The sequence below is a fragment of the Zonotrichia leucophrys genome, chromosome 24, assembly GCF_028769735.1.
Source record: "Zonotrichia leucophrys gambelii isolate GWCS_2022_RI chromosome 24, RI_Zleu_2.0, whole genome shotgun sequence".
NCBI classification, from domain to species: Eukaryota; Metazoa; Chordata; class Aves; order Passeriformes; family Passerellidae; genus Zonotrichia; species Zonotrichia leucophrys.
In genome coordinates, this window is record NC_088193.1 from 5,903,685 (window position 1) to 5,923,935 (window position 20,251).

General features: G+C 42.1%; 1 protein-coding gene across 3 annotated transcripts in view; it reads right to left on the reverse strand.

Moving 5' to 3' along the window:
* The window catches only part of PKNOX2 (PBX/knotted 1 homeobox 2), a 110,801-nt gene that overhangs the window by 26,156 nt on the left and 64,394 nt on the right, over positions 1 to 20,251 (reverse strand). For all 3 annotated transcript variants that reach the window (XM_064732119.1, XM_064732121.1, XM_064732120.1), the window contains 3 exons: positions 16,051 to 16,202; positions 15,678 to 15,753; positions 4,657 to 4,768 (listed from right to left, as the gene is read on the reverse strand). In XM_064732119.1, the coding sequence (XP_064588189.1) occupies positions 4,657 to 4,743 (87 nt within the window). In that variant the 5' untranslated portion in view covers positions 4,744 to 4,768; positions 15,678 to 15,753; positions 16,051 to 16,202. The remainder of the gene's footprint in view (positions 1 to 4,656; positions 4,769 to 15,677; positions 15,754 to 16,050; positions 16,203 to 20,251) is intronic.

Here is a 20,251-nt window from a genome sequence, read left to right on the forward strand (position 1 = left end):
ATATATAATTGATTATATCTAATTTTAATTTATATATAATTTTATATTTATATAAAAATGACATATAATTTTATATATTATAATATATAATTTTATATATAATTTATTTATTTTATAATATAACATTGCTGAACATTATATATATAATTTCTTTATTTGTCTAATACATTTATTTCTTCCTGTCTGTGTTTTGATTTAAATATTATTTTTCTTTATTTGTCTGATACATTTCAATATATTTCTATATACAGAATAATATATAATATTATTATATAAAATAAATAAAATATACATATACTTATTATTTAAAATAAATAAAATATACATATACGTATATTTTATTTATTTGTCTAATATATTTTTTAAATTTATTTGTGATTGTTAATATATAAAAATGTTCATATATATAATGGTGTCATTATTGGTGTAAATGCAATATGTATATTTATACAAAAATATGTAAAACTTTATAAACCCAAGCTGGACCAAAATCATGACACCTTTTGCTTTTAAAATGTTTGCCTTTAATATCTCCTGCCTGACCTTTTGCTGTCGCTTTTTTCCCCACTTTTTATTTTTTTTCTTTTCAATCTCCTTTATTGTTCATAACTCCAAAGTTGGGCTCCAGCACCTGCAAATTCACTTGGCTCCATTTAATTTCCACCTCTCCCCACAGGTTCCATTTCTGTCCCTCTTCCCCTCCCTGGTGCTACAGAAATGAGAGAAATTTGGGCTTCACTTCCCCTCCTGATCACAGCAGTCGGGATTTCTCCTTTTTTTCCCCCCATTTTCCATTTAAAACAAAAATACAGCAGATTTTGGGATAATCCAGCCACATCACTGAATATCTCTTCATCTTTTTTTCCCTTTTTTTCTCCCTATTATCTCCATGGAAAATTACATTTATGCAGGGAAAAAATGGCTTTTCCCCCCCAACCTTTTCCCTTTTTTTCCTCCCCCCCATCATCACACGTATTTACCAGGATTCCAAAGCCCTTTTTGCATCCTGCCAAGTCGAATATTTCCAGCCAAGTCTGCAACTAATTGAGCTATTACCCAAAAAAAAAAAAAAAAATTAAATAAAATAAAGCTTCCTTTGGGGCTGCTCTGAAGCCATTACCTCACCTTGGGCTAAAGAAAAGAACAAAAAATAAGTAAAAAAATAATTCCAAAGTCTATGGAAAAAGAGGGAAGAGGATGCTGAGATGGGGGGGATTTGCAGCTGAATAGGGAGGAGGGGAAAAAATGGAGCAAAAAATGGAATTTAGGGGAACAGGTGGGGAGGGAAAAGGCAGCAGGTTCTTGGTAGTGGGAAAATGGGAAATAGGAGGAAATATTTGGGTGTAGAAGTTGTAAATTTTGATAGAAAAACACAGGTGGGTTTTGGTTTGCTTTCTTTTTCCCATGGAAAATGGCCAAAAATAGTTGGAGGAGAAGGGGGAAAAGGTAAATGGGAAAGGAAAATAAAAAGCACAAAAAGTTGTGTTTAAAAAACAGCAAAAAAGTGAAGAAAAAATTATAATGGTCACAATAATTGTGTAAACTGTTAAAAATCTGTTAGAATATGTTTCAAATATGTTCAAAATGTATTTACAAATATATTGAAAAGTAAAGTTTTAAAATGTTACAAATATGTTCAAAGATGTGAAAATAAAAAAATGTTTTATAAATATGTTAAAAATTTATTTAAAATGCAGAAAAATGTAAAAAGTACGTTTGTAAAAATCCAAAATGCTTTAAAATGTAGAAAACACAAAAAGAGATGCTAAAAGGTTGAAAAAATTAAATTCTGTTCAAAATATCCTTAAAAATACGTTTTAAATATAGAAAATATAAATAAATAAATAAAATAAATTTAAATACATATGTCCCTGTTATAATCACCAAAAACCACTTTTTATGGGGAGGAGGGGAGGAAGAAAGATACTTTTATCACTTTCTGTGTTGAAAATTAGGAAAAATCAACTTCTCCATTTGATTTTTAATATTTTTTTTCGAAATACATTTAGAGAGTAATTGTATTATTACAATTATTAGTAATTGTATTTTTTGAAAATACATTGGTAATGTATTTATTTGTTGCTCATTTTTGTTCCTGCTGTAACCACTTGGGAGGAAGATGCTTTTTTATCACTTTCTGTGCTGAAATTTACGAAAAATTAACCCAATTTTTAATAACAATTTTTCTTAAATATATTTTTAGAATTAATTAATTAATTAGTTAGTTAATTAATTAATTAATCCCCCTTCCTCCCTTTTTTGTCCTTCTTGTGACCACCTGAGGAGCATTTTTTTTTTTGGTAGGGCAAAGCTGCTTTCACCACTTTTGATGCTAAAAATACCTATTTTTAAAAAAACTCTTTTTTCCATTGAAATGGCTGAAGATTCTCCGTCAGCTTTTGGTTGTCATTCATTACAGAAAACTGATTTTAATGCAGATTTTCATTCTCAACAGGTAGAGAACTCAATGAGATCATGCTTGGTGTAAAAGATGCTCCATGTCCCACTCCTTTAACAGATTCCAGGGATTAATGAAGCATTTTTTCCTTCCAAAATGAAGCTTTTTCCATCATTTCTGCTTCATTTTTGCTGTTTCTGACAGTGAGGGTGACAGCTTGCACAGCCTCTGCTGTAAAACATCAATGCAAAGCTCCCCAAATCCCTTTTTTTAGCACTTTTCTCCCCAAAGTGCTTCCCTTGACGAGGAGGAGCTCATTGCAGCTCTGATAATCAATAATTTTTCCATTTATCCACTCCTCCCCGTTTCTTCCTCACTTCTGGAGAGCAGAAATTTGTGCAATTTGCTTTTCCAATCCCTGGAAATCCCAAATTTTCAGGTGAAAAGTTCACAGCAGTCAAAAAAAAAAATAAAAAAAATAAAAATAAAAATCAATTCTTGGCTGCAGCTTTTCCTTCCAAACCCACTAAACGCTTGAGCAACCTCCTTGATAAGGTAAAAAAAAAGGGAAGGATTTGGTCATCAAAGCTCCTGAGGGTCCCCAAAATTCAATATATTCAAACAGGGGGCAGAGAAGGGACAAGGAGGGAGAAGGGAAATCTCCAAAGGACGCCAGGGAAAATGTGGCTATTTTAAAAACTCCCTTAAATTGCCCATTAGGACTCAAACGGTGCCATGGCTTCCCCGCTGTGGAAGCGAGAAAGGGGAAAAAAAAAATTTGGAGAAAAAAAAAATAAAAAAACCCAGCCCTACTCAAGGCAGAGCAGCGGAGCGAGGAAATGATGGAATGATGGCACAGAGGTGGAGGAGCCACAAAACCCCAGCGAGCGCCGTTTGTGAGGAGCGACCTCTCCCCACCAGAGGAAATGCGGAGAGGGTGGCTCCAAGGGGGGGTGGAAAAGTCAATTTATTTATTTTAGCTTGCAGAGGCTTGGGAGGTTGAGTTTTTTCGTTTTCTTTTTTTCTTTTTTTTTTTTTTTTGTTTGTGCCTTTTTATTTTGTTTTTTGTGGGTTTTTTGTTTGTTTTTTGTTTGGTTTGGCTTTTGGTTTTTTGGTTTTTTTTGGTTTTTTGGGGTTTTTTTGTTTTGTTTTGTTTTGTTTTTTTTTTGTTGGGAGGGGAGATTTTTCTGATTTTTCCGCTTTCGCAAATGAGAAACGCAGCAAATAAGGAAGAGCTCGAAATCTTCCACATGAACACAAAAAAAAAAAAATAAAAGCTGCTTTGAACGTGGAGCCGGCTCAGTGCACAATACAGATCCCCCCTGTTCAGTCATTGTAGCTGGAAAAGCAGAAATGTGATATAAATTTATCCCTAAAAAAATCTCACTATTTTTTAGGGGTAAATTTAGGCTTTGAGGTGCAGGATCATCTCCAAAATCCATTTTTTAGGCATCAAGGTGCAACACCATCCCCCAAATCCATTTTTTAGGCTTTAGGGTGCAACACCATCCCCAAAATCCATCCTCAACTCCCAAGTCCAGCCCTCTGGGGTGCTCCAGAAGAGTTTCTCTTGGACAAACTCCACTTTTTATAACAATTTGACTCCATAACGATGCTTGAAAAAGTTATTTGACTGCTTAGAGCACCATTGGAGATGAAATCTTTTTTTCTCCCCCCTGCCACAGGTTATTAAAAAACGCCATTGAAATAAATCAAAGGCCATTCCTATGACTAAACCTGTCCTGGTTTAGTTAGATATTTCATCTTTCTAGCTAATTGACCTGCTGGTTGCAATCATGGCAAGGTGTCAGCTTTCCAAGAAGACCCAAAGACCCCAAAATCACAGAATTTAGAGAATTCACAGAATCACTGGGTTGGAAGAGACCTTCAAGATCATGGAGTCCAACCCCAACACCTCAGCTGAGCCCTGGCACCCAGTGCCACATCCAGGCTTTGTTAAACACACCCAGGGATGGGGACTCCACCACCTCCCTGGGCAGAACATTCCATTCTTTCAGTAAAAAACCATTTTTCTGACATCCAACCTAAATTTCCCTTGGCACAGCTTAAGATATAAGACAAAAAAGGGAAAAAAACCCCATAGTTTAACCCAAAATCTTTCCATCTTGCAGACTGACAGAAGAGGTTTCAATTCTGCCGGTTCGGAGATGAATACATTATTTTGTAATGGGCGTTATTTGGGAAATCAGGGTGATTAATGCAGGAGCTGGGGGTGCTGGGGGTCTGAGGACACTCACCTGCGGGGTGTCCTGGTAGGGAGGAGGAGGAGGCACGGTCTGGGTGGCCATCATGGTCAGAGCTGGTGCAGGGGAGACATGGTGCATCCTGCTTGGGACTCACATCGAGAACCTGCGGGCAGCAGAACACAGCTCAGGGACGTCCCAGCCCTGAAAACCCCACGGGAAGGGAAGGAAAAACGAGAGGTGGCATTCCTCACACTGCCCTCTGCACACAGTCCCTGGGAGAAACTCAAGGCGGTTCCATCAGCCTTAGTGTGATTTGATGATTTTTTTTTGAGATTTGTGATTTTGGATAAGGAATGCACTGGGGGGGAAGAGAAGCAGATCAACTGGCAGGGGGATCTTCACTGGAGATGAGGTGCCATCAGTGAAACTCATGATATCCTCTCCCCTGTGAACCCTGGCACACCCAGGTTTTCTTCCCACCCCTCATGCCTAACCACACTGCCCAAACAGGGATTTCCATCCCCTTTCCAGCTATTCCTCTTTTCTGGAAGCAAAACTTGCCATTTTTTAAATTATACACTAAACTGTCCCAGAATGATGTGTCTCTTTGCCTTTGGTCACCCCAGAATCACATCCTCAGAAGGGACATCGAGAATCCAATGTGGAGATTCACCAACATATTTGATATATTTATTTATTTATTATTTTATTGAACATATTCCTATTCTGTGCACTCCAACCCAGCTGTATCCTATGTTGAGGTGACTGACCCCATGATGACTGAAGGCACAAAAATGTGGAAACTCTTGTTTGATTTGAGCCAGGGAGCAAAGCTGGATTTTGCACACCCCATAAACTGAGGAGGTGGTGCTCACCCTGCCTCCAACCTCTCTGGAAGCTGCTGCTTTCTCTAAAATGCAGTTATTTGGGAGGAAAACACACTAATTTTTCTGTATCTTCAGGTTCAAAGGAGATGGAGAAAAAAGAGGGGCACCAGGAAGGGACAAATTTATAGTGGAGCACTTGGTTGGGAAAAGTCCCCAACAAACAGACCTGGTGGTAGATGTGACCCAAAAGCAATTGATGGCCCTGAAAATACCTTTTATCCCACTCTTTCACTGCAGCTGTGTGGTTGCTTTAGAAAGAAAAGCCATTAATCTTGCCTGAATTCTTAAAAATTCTGTCCTGTCCTCACTGTGGCTCAGAGCTCTGGTTTGGGCCAACTCACAAAGTTGCCCAAAAAATTTCCTGGGACCTCCAAAGGACATTTCCTCTTGAAAAGAAGAAATTTCTTCTTTCAGAAGAAAGACTTTTTTTTCTTCTTCTGAAGAAGAAGATGTTTCAATGTCAAAGAAGACATTTTTATTTTCTCCTTTCTGCAAGAGGTGACACCTCCCCAAGGATCTCCTGGTTGTGATGCACTGACTTTCCCCTTGGCTGCTTATCTGGGGAAAAGCCATGGCACCACCCCATGAGGAAATGCAGAAAGTTATCAAAGTCCCCAGATACTGTCAGGGAAAATAACCCAAAACCAGTGTCAGCACTGCTTTCACCACGAAATGGTGACAGGCAGAAAGGTGCAAAGAAAAGGAGAAGAGGCACTGATGAGCTCAGCCAAAACTGAGGCACATTTGGGAATGTTTGTGAAAAATTTAGTCCTCTCTATGAGGTTGTTTTGGGGGAAGAGGTGCAATTTCTGATTTTCTCGAGGCTTCAGGCTTTGCCATGCACTAAGTTCACAAATGCACCACATCCAAATGGAAAGCCAAGTGCTTGGGATGAGCATCAACAACCCTTCTTTATTTTGCATGAATAAATGAGGTTATTCTTTCTTATACTTTGCACAAATATGGACAAGCCATGGATTGAATACTAAGAAATCACACCCGAAATCCTGTGCATTGTGAAGGTAGATCAGGGCTCTTCCCTCACACAGACCTCTAGCAGTGAGGATATTGCATTTATGGGATTAAAATGATGCTTTTCATCTTTTTCCTCCCAACAGCAAAATAGCAGGAGGCAAAATTATCTGCTCCTGAGTGAACTCACAGCTTAAAACCTTTGATGTCCAATGTCAAACCCAGCTCACAGCTGCAGGCACACAAATATCCCCGTCCTCGGGGGGCAACACCCAGGGAAAAACCTCCCCACCAGAAAGAGAATTTCAGCTGGGGAAAAGCAGAATTTAGCACTGTGACAGTCTGGACATCTGTGTAGGAAGCTAAAAAAAAAAAAAAGACATTGCTATTTTGGGAAAAATACCCTGCTTGGCATCTATTGTTCCTGCCAAGAGAGATCCCACAGCCAGCCATGGCGATCTGCTGGGGGGTGTGAGCTTTTTGGGCGACTCTATTCCCAGAAGGTGGCAGCCCAGAGCCCAATTTAATTGCTGAATAATATCTAAGCTGCTCAAATCAAGCTGTTCATTGAGGTTTATGGGCGATGATTTGTTTGGAGAATAGGACTGACAGCTAAATTAAAAAAAAAAAAAGGGATAAAAGTGGGAGACAGCTGTTGCCAATAGCAGTATATTTATTTATCTTGGGGGAAACAAATGCACTCAGGCACTGTAAATATCCAGGAAATATCTGGTGGCCACAGGAAAAGCTGGACAGGTGTTTCACGTGGGAGCCCCAGCCATGAATCTCAGGATAACAGGGCAGAGCTGTCACCCCATGGATTTATCAGCAGCCACCACAGGGAAGGGTTGAAAGCTGCCTTTATGTGCATTAACTTTCTTATTTTTTGTATTTTTGTTTTATACATTAATCCCTTCTCCTTCCTTCCTTCCTTCCTTCCTTCCTTCCTTCCTTCCTTCCTTCCTTCCTTCCTTCCTTCCTTCCTTCCTTCCTTCCTTCCTTCCTTCCTTCCTTCCTTCCTTCCTTCCTTCCTTCCTTCCTTCCTTCCTTCCTTCCTTCCTTCCTTCCTTCCTTCCTTCCTTCCTTCCTTCCTTCCCACTTCCTTCCTTCCTTCCTTCCTTCCTTCCTTCCTTCCTTCCGCCACTTCCTTCCTTCCTTCCTTCCGCCACTTCCTTCCGCCACTTCCTTCCGCCACTTCCTTCCGCCACTTCCTTCCGCCACTTCCTACTTCCTTCGCACTTCCTTCCGCCACTTTTCCTCTTCCGCCACTTCCTTCCCCATTCCTTCCGCATTCCTTCCTTCCTTCCGCCATTCCTTCCTTCCTTCCTTCCTTCCTTCCTTCCTTCCTTCCTTCCTTCCTTCCTTCCTTTCCTTCCTCTTCCTTCCTTCCTTCCTTCCTTCCTTCCTTCCTTCCTTCCTTCCTTCCTTCCTTCCTTCCTTCCTTCCTTCCTTCCTTCCTTCCTTCCTTCCTTCCCCCCTTCCTTCCTTCCTTCTTCCTTCCTTTCTTTCCTTTCCTTTCCTTTCCTTTCCTTTCCTTTCCTTTCCTTTCCTTTCCTTTCCTTTCCTTTCCTTTCCTTTCCTTTCCTTTCCTTTCCTTTCCTTTCCTTTCCTTTCCTTTCCTTTCCTTTCCTTTCCTTTCCTTTCCTTTCCTTTCCTTTCCTTTCCTTTCCTTTCCTTTCCTTTCCTTTCCTTTCCTTCCTTTCCCCCACTTCTTAAATTAATTTTTGATTTTGACGATGGCCATCCTGATAATGGAAGGAGCAGAGCATCACCAAACCCCTGCCAGCTCCTTCCAGTCCACCTCAAGAAATGTTCAAATGGTGGGTGAAGAGAGAATTCTGGGGATCTGGAGATCAGGGAGGGCAGGAATTGCAGCCAGCTCCTGGGGGATTTGCACAGAAGAAAGAAATGGTGAGCAATAAAAACCCATAAAGGCTCTTTCATTTCCGGAAGCAGCAGTACTTCACATTTTGGCAGTGACTTGAGATCAAAGTATCCTAAATTTCCTTATGAAATAAAATTATTTCAGCTATCACTGAAATGTTGCCATTCCTTTGGAAATGTATTTCCCGAAGAGCTTGTGCCTATCTAAAAGACTCTCAGATTTATAGGCTGAGGTTTTTTACCAGCAATATATTACAGCCTTTTTCAAGTAAAAATAATTAAAGACTAAGTTGAAAAGTTGGGGTTTTTTTCATGATGCCTTAAAATACTAAAGTATTGCCAGTCACCCTCCAGGTGAACATGACCTCCTTGATTAATAAAAAAGCCATAAACCCATATTAGAATGGTTAGGGCTGCTCAGAATTGGGGCTGAATGAAAAAAAAAAAATTTAAAATCCCTTTTATGGACTCTACATCACTGTTTTCAAAGCAAAATGTTAATATTCAGTCTGTAAAGCACAACTCTTGTTTCTGAACCAATGGGAAAATGAGGATCACTTTTTCCAGCTTATTGAGAGGCTTCTGCCCCACAGCAACCCATGCAACTGATAATGGAGGATTCCACAAGAAAAATCAGAAAATCAACTTCTCAGCCTTTTCTCCTCCACCTGAAGCATCAAAATAATTAGAGATACTTAAGGATTTTTTTTTACCAGCCATGGAAGGTATTTTTTTCTGTTTTAAGGGAAGATTGCCTTTTCTGAGGGGATTTTTTGAAGAGGGGAAGTGTGAGATTCCCAACGACGCCGTGTCAGCCACGCTCCCTCCACAGCAGGCTGGGAGGTTTTTATGTCACATCTTCACAGAGGGCTTGTGCAGGCTGGGGTTTATGATATATGCACTCAGCTAAGTGGAAATGAAGAAATACAGCAGAGGAGGGATGGAGAGGGTGCTCCAGAGGACAATCCATCTCACCCAGAGCCACCAGGGCAGGCTCGCCCTCCAGGGGTGATGCCAACTCTTGATTGCCCATAAAGTGAATTAAGAGTGACCCTCTCCTCTTGAATGTCTCATTTCTATCAACCAATCTCCACCTTTTTTTGCCTGTTTTTACCAAAATTACCCTAAAAGATGAACAGCAGGTTTTCATGTCATTGCATGAAGTCCTTTATGCCATCCCGAGCTTGTTAAAAATAAACCAAGTGCTATTAAATGGTCAAAACCAGAAAAGAATCCAATTTTTCAAGACCTTACCCATTCTTGGCCATTCCTCCACATTCAAAGTTGCTTCCAAACTTGTTGCTCATGTAACATCTCCTCTGGGGAGATCAGAAATGTTTGTGCAAAGATAACACTGTGCCATCAAATAGCTTTAATTTTTTCAAGAATATATCATGGCCAAATTTCCTCAGTCCAGTTCCAGGAGGTTTTCTTGCACTGGGAGCATCTTTAGCTCTTGGCTAAGATGCTGATTTTACCAAATGCTGACCTCCACACCCTCCCAGTATCCTGTTATCAGTTATTGCCTGGTAAAAAAAGGAGGAATTGAGTTTGTGTTTCTGCTGCAAGGATGGGACTTGATATTTCTGTAGAACAAATTCTAGACCAGACTTTTCTGGTTTTCTCCTTAAAAAACCAATTGGTCAACACATAAGCACTGGGATAAAACAGAGAGGGAAACATCATGTTGGACAATGCCAAAAAAAAACCTTGCCAAAGGAGCATTTATTTATTTAATATTTTCACCTAGGCATTTAAATTCTTTTTGTTTAATACTTACAGGTATTTATTTATTATTTGTATTTATTTAATTAATATGTCCCAATCGTCCTCCCAACCTCAGCTCCATAGAAAGGATGGAGCTGCTTCAGTGGATTTCTGATGAGAACAACAATTACTGCTAAATATTCCTCTCCTCTCCACAGATACCATCTCTGAAAGGCTCCAGGGATATCTCTGCAACATAAACATGAGAATAAAACCTGCAAGAGCCAGTCAGAGCTTTAGCAGACAAGGTTAATGTACCTTGAACAGCAGCATTAAACAACTTTGCTCATTTTTTTAAGTGGAGAGCTGAGATACCTACATACATTTTAAAGTGTTATTTTTATAGGGTAAGACCATTAAAGCACCTTCCAAAACAAACTGGCACAGGGAAACATCAAAGAAGCTTCTTCAAAGTAACCTGAGAATACTTGAATTTTGTGCAAGCCAGCCCTCTGCCCGAGAAAAGTTCCCAAAAGAGCAAGTTGTGATTTTTTTTTTCAGCAAATCAAAAAGCTTTGAAGTGAAGCGTTGCCGAGGAACCCCAAAAATGTTGAAACTTCCTCTTGCTGGGCATGAAATGTCTAAAAAAAAAACCAAAACTGGTTGCCATGTAAAAAATAGGCAGCAGATGAATGTTTTAACAGTTGAGAACAATGTCAAACTAACTGAGAACAATTAATGTCCAAAGTCTGAAGTCTTGTCCTGTGCTTTCAAACCTTGGCTTGTGCTCTTCATTCTCCACCTCATGGAGAGTGATGAGTCAGGAACCACAAGCAGCCACATTTCCATCTGCAAACACCAAATCCCAACCCCACAGTGGCAATGAGAAGGTCACAGAACCACAGAAAGATCTGAGCTGGAGAGGAGCCACAAGGATCCTCGACTCCAGCTCCTGGCCCTGCTCAGGACCATGCCCAAGAGTCTCACCACACACCTGAGAGCATTGTCCAAAGCTTTCTGAGCTCTGCTGGCCTTGGCCATGCCCTGGGAGCCTGCTCCTGTGCCCAGGCACCTTTCTCTAATACCCAACCTAAACCTACCCTGACACAACTTCAGACCATTCCTTTGAGTCGTGCCACTGGTTGTTGCCCCTCCTCTCCCCCTCACAATATTTGCAATATTTGTGAATTCTACAAACTTCTGTCCCAAGACCAAAGGTGACATCAGCTCTGTTGCTTGAGTAGCTGAGAAGAAACACCCTCAAAAACTGTCTTGCTCTGCAAAAATGAAACCATTATTGAAGTTTTTGCCATTCCAAACTGATACCAGCAGTCCTTCACCAGTGTCCTGGTTTCAACTGGGACAGAGTGAATTTTCACAAAAGCTTGGAGGGAGGCTTGACCAGACCCTATTAGTAATGGTAATGGTAATGGTAATGGTAATAGTAATAGTAATATTTATTTGCTACCATTGCCAGAGGCAGGGGAAAAGGGCTCTCTCTTCTGAGAAGAAGGGAATCCATTCTCCTGGAGCAAGCATGGAGGACAGGTCAATGTGGTAATGCTGGTCCTGACCAGAGGGAGCTCTTTGGGAGCATGGCTGTGGTCAGGTTAAGCTCTGTGCTCTCTTTTGTGCATTTTTGTTATTTGCATTGCTGTTGTTACAAGTTCATTTTCTTATCTCATTGCTGTTTCCAGTAAATTGTTCTTATCCCAACGCATCTTTGCCTTTTGTGCCTCCAATCTTTTCTCGACAGTGGGGCAGGAGAAGGGAAGCAAGTGAGCTGCATGGAGATTTGGAGACTTGGGGAGGGGGCACTAACTTGGGGAGTACTGTTATTAAATAAAAACAATCAATTCCTCTGCCACTACAAATATCACAAAGTGCAAAACAGAGCAATGCCAGTGCAAGACCCACCTGCAACCTCAACACTGCCAACAATGCTGGCACAGATCCCACCACAAACCAAGGACTGTTTGTAAATGTTGCTGCAGTCCATGGACACCCCATAATCAACACTGCAATTTCCCATATTTTTAGATTTCAATTTAATGCCTTCCTGGGGTATTTGTTATGCAAGTCAAATCTCACCATTTTTATGCAAATCTCCCAAAACCTCCATGAGTAAACATGGACAGACACCTGGTTTTTGGTGGACTTGCTAAGAACAGCAGAGTGAACCCAACTGCAGAAACACAGGCGAGGTGTGAGTGTAGCATGCAAAGGGAAAGTCAGGAAAGCAGCAATACCACAGTACACCAAATAAAACCCTCCCTTAAATCTGCCTCATTTCTTGCTGTATCCTGCTATCACACTTGGAAATTTTCCCCTTGGGAGAGGGAAAAACTCCCTCTGGAGCCTCATAAGGCAGATAAACCAGAATTCTTGACTCACTGAGTTTTCATTTCACATCCCTCTCTTGCAGCTCTCCGGCTCCTCTGGTCTTGCCTTCCCCCTAAATTTCCAATGTAAAATGTAAAATTCCCTATGAAAAATGACTCTGCTGACCAGAAAACAAAAATAAGGTTTCCCTTGAGGCATGTCAGGCTTTCTGGCATTTACAGGGAGCTGACCCTGTCCAAACCCTGAGCCAAGGCACTAAAGCCTGAGATGGGAACACCTTGATTAATCACCACAATTGAAACATTTCTCATTTGCCCATTTGAAAGCAATTTTTGGGCCATATTTCCAGCCTCAATGATGAAAGAGAAGTTTGAAATATGATATGGTGATTTATAAGGAATTACAATGGGTTTCAAACTCCTTTAGTAATGCTTAATAAGACTGTCTTCTCCATTTACTCCAAATGGGAGTAAATCTCAGCTTAGTCTGAACTCAACAGGATGAGGAAATTGGGATCAAAAAAGGACTGGAAAGTGTTCATGGTGTGAGACAGATACGTTACTTTTTTTTCTCACAACTTCTTTTGCACAATGACAAAAGGTATGGCCTGGTCTCAGAGGTGGATCTTGTGGTCATTGGGGCTTCAGAAGGAAAGCTGAAATAGTTTGGTGCCTGGAAACTGAGGGCTCTAACACACAGCGGGGAAAGCCAAGAGAAACAAAGTTGTTTCTCAGAAACCTTCAGATAATTTCTATCATTAACCACTTGGAGTGATGCCAGCCCAGTGTTCCAGAAGGTCATTTAATGGACACCCACCACCATCACATCCTCCTGTGCCTTTCAAGGAAGGTGTCTGCACCCTGTTGGCACAATTTGCTGAGCAGCTCTGGCTTGGTCTCCTTGCTGGAGAAGCTTCCAGCACTTTGGGTCCTCCACAGCCACAGCTCCTCCAAAGAGAGCAACCCAACCCACACAAAACACATGGCAGGGCACTGAGTACTTTTGATGCCTTGAGATTTTAGCCTTTATATTTTCCCAATCCTGCGCTGCATTAGTGCATAACTAACTCCATATGAAGCGTCAGCTCCTGTCTTCACATCTTGGTCAGACAAAACTGGGCCTGGAACCCAAGGACATCCAACAGACTCAGGACCAGAAAAGAATAAATAAAGGTGAATTGGGGAGGAGCAAACTGGGGGAATGAGACTTCATTAGCTGACCCTGTAATTGAAGAATTAACCCCTGATATGTAAATGGATGTTCCAGATTGCAATGCAAGATGTTTTCTATTACCATCTGTATGGCAGTTGTCTTTTATCAAGTGGGCAGTTTGCCTTATCTCTCTCTGAGTGATCACAATCACTCCTCCCTCTGGGGAGACACCTGCTGATAACAGCTATTGAATGTCCCTGCATGGCTGATAAGAACTACAGCATCCCATTGGGAGATGTGAGCCCAGAGGGAGGAGCCAAGCATTCCTGCCTGGATATAATCTGGAGATTCTGGAACACCAGCCAAGCATTCCTGCCTGGATATAATCTGGAGATTCTGGAACACCAGCACGGCTTCTCCACTGGATTCCCCAGAGGAACAGCAGCTGCCTCTGCCCCTGGATCTCCAGAGGCAGAGACTGCACCTTTCTCCAGGATCCCTGCTCCAGCAGAACCAGCCCTGACACTGCAGGAGGGCTGAGCCACAATTCCAATGGGACTGCTGCCAACAGCCTGACCCACAGGGTGTCAGGTTGGGTTCTGACTCTGGCAGTGTTGTTTTAGTGCACTGCATTGTTTATTTTATCCTTTTATTTTCTTCCCTATTAAAGAACTGTTATTTCCTGCTCCCATATTTTTGCCTGAGAGACCCTTAATTTAACATTCATAGCAATTCAGAGGGGTGGGGAGGGTTTACATTCTCCATTCCAAGGGAGGCTCCTGCCTTCCTTAGCAGGCTCCTGTCTTTCCAAACCCAGACAATGGACCAAACTTAAATCTGCCTGAAAAACTCGTGACCACTGTCCATCCTGGGAGGCTCTGACTGCCCAAGGTGTGTCTGTTAAAGGCCTTTTATAAATTCCCACTTTATTCTCTTAACTGTCTGGCCTCTGTTCTAGGCAACCACTCCAAGGCACCACTTTCACTCCCTTTGAAATACAGATTGGAAGGAGGGCACCAAGCAGGGAGGATCCCCCCAAAAAGTGTCATTGTGGTGACCCCAATCCCCCCCACACTCAGTAGAAAAGTAATTTCAACATGAATCCAACCTGTGCCTTTATCAGAAAGGGCTGAAATCAGGCTGAGGAGATTTTCATCACTTCCTTCATCATGTGGGTTTTTTGGGCTGAGGCAGGGACACCAGCAAGAAACAAAGGGCAGCCTAGGGGGAACAATCCTGCCCCTGCTGGCTGCTTCTTACTAAAAGGGGAGGGGACTTCTTACTTTACTTCTTACTTTTTACTTCCTTTACTTCTTACTTTACTTTCAGAGGAGGCAAGACTCAAAAGAAAAGACTCAAATAAAAGATGCTCTGCTGGGCCATGGACCAAATGAAGAGTTTGGGTTTTTCCCTGAGAAGCCCCCACCTGAATATAACCACTTTAAAGTGAAACCAGGCACTTTTGCAGAATACTTACCCAAATTGAAGGGGCCACTCCCATTTTCAGTGACCAAAGATTTCTCTTTGCTCCTACAGGAGTGAAGTTGTAGCCAGCAGAGTTTTATTTTCTGTGTCACCTGCTGGTGCCCTGGTTTTGGCACGGATCAAGCACATTTGTCACTCTGTCAAGCCCTAATTTTAGTGATCAGGGTTGACTAAAGGACTGTGAAACCCTTGGTTTCATGTACATCTTATTTTAAGCTCTGCATTTCATTTATTTTTAGTTGGTGGCCATTTCTTTGCGCCCTACTGCCGGCTGTGCCAAAATTTTGCAGTGATAACAACCTATATTTCAGAGTATTTTCACAAAAATATATCTGTGTTTTCCTCCAGGCTGCTTATGCCTTGTAGGGCTCTTAACAATATGTTATCTACACTTGAGCTTTAAAACAAGACTCCCTGCACAGACTGATTTATTTTTAAAAAATAAGTGTTTCTGCTCTGAAATGCTCACAGCATTTAGGGAAGGGTTGATACAATTTAAATTATATCAACAGAAAACAGCAGAAATTCCTCCAAATAAACCACACCAAGGTCATGATTCACCACATCCTCCTCAATTAATATACATAATTGCACAATTAATACATATAATTGCTTAAATAATATAAAGCAAAGCAGCCTTACTGTTAGGGGGTGCTCAGGGAGCCACTGCCCTGCAAGCGTCCTCCCACTGCCCTGAAAACTGGGTAGGGATCACAACCTGGAGAAGCAAAAATGAAATATTTTGAGAGAAATTATAAAATAAGAAAGTGAAATATTAAGCAAAGGATGAAGGTCTGCACTAGGAAAGTGCATTGAATGTGGAGCCATGGATGGCAAGTCTTTCTTAGTGCTTTTTTTTTTCTGGAGGATGATGGGGAAAATAGGAGAAATCAAGAAAAACATAGGTGGGAATATCTCCTGGAGATGAGAGCAGGTCGAGCTAGGTCAGGGATTTTCCCCAGCAGGTTTGAACATCTCCAAAAAAGGACAAAAATCAGAATTTTAGAGGTCGAACCGAGATGTGTCCAGCAAACGAAGGCGAGCTCCTCCTTGGTCTGGGCACAGGGGATGGAGGCCAAGGTGATCCTGTCCCCTCCTCTTCCACTCCTGGTGGGTGCTGAAAGCTCCTCACGGGATCACTCTGAGGGTTACTGCTGCAATCCAGGTCTGAAAAGGAGAAAAAAGGAAAAAAAGGAATGAAACAGCACTGGTGGCTGGCTGTGTCCCCATTTCATGCTGGTAGTTGGCATTTCCCTGGTCAATTATAATATTATCATTTATATTTCCCTGGCTAATTATAATAAAATTATAATATTTGTAAATTATAATATATTTATTATAAATATATAACATATAACATATAACATATAATATATAACATATAATATATCATATATCGTATATCGTATATCGTATATAGTATATAGTATATAGTATATAGTATACAGTATATAGTATATTATACGTTATATGTTATATAATATTTGGCATTTCCCTGGTTAATTATAATATTTTTATGTTAAAAACAACCTTTTATAATAGAGGTGTTTTTATACTTGGGCTCACACAGAGTGAACAGGGGAACAGCCACTACCTCCCAAATGGGGGAGCTCCCAGACACTAATTAATAAGGAAAAGTCCATCCATATGCTAAAGGTGATTTTGCATCTGCCAAGAATCTGCCCTTTATGGGACTGGGATTTCTGGGCCCATCTCAGCAGTTCCAGTGGAAAAACAAAGATGGGCTGAGCAAGGACCAGCACAGCCACCCACACTGGGGTGTTTTGTGTTTGACTGCAAAAAAAAAAATGGAATACAAGAGAGAAAATTCACCAGATCTCTCCATATATAACACCTCTAGTGAGCCCCTCAGACTTTCAACATCCATCTGATGAATGTCCCTCGATGTACATCACCCCAGATATTACCTCTGTGCCTAGAAACATCACCTGGGATCTCCAACCTATGTCTGATGCATCCACCCTGCTATATATCTCCTGGTAAAGAGCTCCTCAGATCTCCAGTATAAATCTCTAATATTATAGATATATATAGTGCAATAAATGTCCCCTGATGCACACAGCCTCTGGCAAGCTGCTCTCAGCCCAGCCCTGATGGATCACCTTGGTGCCAACCCACCCTGGAGAGCTCCTCACCAGTGCACAGCTGGCATGGACACCTTTGATAAACACACCTGGCTGGAGCTCCTCAGAGCTCTGTTACACACCCAGCACATCCAGCACGGCACACAGCACCTTCAGGGAGCTCCTCAGAGCTCTGTTCACACCCAGCACATCCAGCACGGCACACATCACCTTCAGGGAGCTCCTCAAACCTCTTACACACCCAGCACCTCCAGTGTGGCACCATCACCTTCAGGGAGCTCCTCAAACCTGTTACACACCCAGCACATCCAGCATGGCACAGACACCTTCAGGGAGCTCCTCAGAGCTCTGTTCACACCCAGCACATCCAGCATGGCACAGACACCTTCAGGGAGCTCCTCAGATCTGTTACACACCCAGCACATCCAGCATGGCACCATCACCTTCAGGGAGCTCCTCAGACCTGTTACACACCCAGCACATCCAGTGTGGCACCATCACCTTCAGGGAGCTCCTCAGAGCTCTGTTACACACCCAGCACATCCAGTGTGGCACCATCACCTTCAGGGAGCTCCTCAAACCTGTTACACACCCAGCACATCCAGCACAGCACACAGCACCTTCAGGGAGCTCCTCAGATCTCTGATAGATGTGTCATCTCCAGAGAGCCCCTCAGGTTTCAATATGCATCCAAAACACCCACCCTGGTGCACAAAACCCAATTCAGAGCTCCTCAGATTGCTGATAAATGTCTAACACAGGCAGATGTTTGCACACCTCCACCTTCTGAACTGATGGTTTGGATGTACATCTGATATATGCCACCACATCACCTCCAAAGAGCTCCTCAGATGTCCAAAGTACACCTGAGATACCTGCACAGAACCTCTGGAGAGCTCCTCAGATACAATATAATATACACCTGATACAACAAACACCTGAGATACCTCCCAACCTGCACAGAACCTCTGGAGAGCTCCTCAGATACAATATAATATACACCTGATACAACAAACACCTGAGATACCTCCCAACCTGCACAGAACCTCCAAGGAGCTCCTCAGCTGCCCAAAATACACCTGAAGTACCTGCACAGAACCTCTGGAGAGCTCCTCACATACAATATACACCTGAGATACCTCCCAACCTGCACAGAACCTCCAAGGAGCTCCTCAGATTCCCCATATGCACCTGAGATACCTGCACAGAACCCCCAAAGAGCTCCTCAGCTGCCCAAAATACACCTGAGATAGCTCCCAACTAGCACAGAACCTCAGGTCCCCACCACACACCCCAGGGATGCATCTCTGCTACACATCACCAGCAGAGAGCCGTGTCTGGTGTGGTGAGGCCAGACAGGAGATCCATGAGAACAGTTTCCCCTGGTTTTAACTCCATCCCAACCCCTGGCAAGAACAAGAGGTGCAGTTTTGTGCCTTCAGGGTAGGTGTCCATTATCTCCCCCAAGAACGTGGGCCCAAAGGAGTTACAGGGGGAAGCTTGCATTCCTGGAAACCTGAAGCAGAGATCTGGAAACAACTGGAACATTTCAGGGCAAAACACAGCAGAAACCTCCAAATGTGGAAAATTTGACGAGAGACAAAAGATCAAGGTGCCTCTTGACTTCTCAGGCGAGTGCAGGTCCCGCCAAGAGATGTAGAGACCTGATCTGCTCAGAAGGGCCTGAGTCCAAAACTCTTCCACCACAGCAGCAGGTGAAATATTAAGGTTATTTAAGATAAAGAATTAATGTTCATGCCTTGGAGGAGCATGAATGGGCTGATGCCAAATACATATCACAAATTTGGACTTGATTTTCATTGGATTTGTCCTGACATCATGAAGGAAAAGCTCATGTTTTGCACCTTCATCCTATAAAGACTTTTTTCTATCCTACAGGAAAGACTTTTGCCATCTGGGCTTGCTGTATGAACAAAACATGAGGGCTGGAGGAAAAGGAGAAGAAATAAGGCTCTGTGAGTGTTAAAAAAGCTCTGACAGGCTGATTTTCATCCTTGGAGGTGGCCAGGCCTGAGGCCTTGGGTGCTGCATGCATTTAGGAGAAAACCATTGTGCACCTTCTGCAGAAACGGCGCCGGTTTTGTCCCCATCACGGGGAACACAAAGAGCCAACCCCACCAGGGACATCTCCCTGAACACCCTTGCAGAGAGAGAGAGAGAGAGAAGTCTTTTTGAGCACTTTTAGCAACTTCAAAAGGCATCCTTTGAAGTTTAGCAAAGGCCTTTGAAGTCCTCCCGGTGCGAAGGGGAACGGAGGAGATGCCTCCTCCAAGATGCTCCACCACAGGCAATGCAAGGCAGCAGGATCCTGGTGTCCCATGGCTGCTCATGGTGCTCAGCCCTGGGGGCAGAAATGAGACACCATTTCTGACAAGTCATCAATCCCCACCAATGCCCTAAATCCTGATTTGCTGGCCTGAGCAGCATCCAAAGCAGATTTGGGAGCCCAGTATCCTGGGACAGCAGCCCCTACCCCAGCTGCAAAAAGCCAAGGGCATCCCTGCTAACAAGTTTTAATGAAGTGTAAGGGGATGCTAATAAAGCTGACATTTAGCAAAAGAAAATTCAGGATTTTTTGTAAAAAGTGTAGGATTTTAAAGCAGGAAGGCTTTTCCCAGCATGTCACTTTGTTTCTTCCAATGTGAGCAGGCCGTGGTGCTTCCAGCCTCATCATGTCAATGCTGTTTAATTGTGACTATCATGTTTTAATAAATTTAATGCCAGCTCCTCTGACTTAGAAGGAAAACACAAATGGTGAAATCCCCAGTAACGCTGGGTTTTGTTTAATTATTTTATGTAATATTACAATATTATTAAATATAATATTATTTATATAATATTTATTAAAATCTTGTATAAATATAATATTTTATAAAATATTATATTGTATTTTAATATGTTTATATTACATTTTTAAATATTTTTTGTTGAATTATTTTTACTTTGCTGGGCCACACTATGGGCCCCAAACTCCACACCCCTGGGGACAACCAGAGAAACCCTGCAGGTGTGAAAATCAGTACAAATGCAGAAATCAAAGCTCAAGTTTCAGTTAACCCTTTAAGGAGCTCCAAGGGATTATCGTGACTC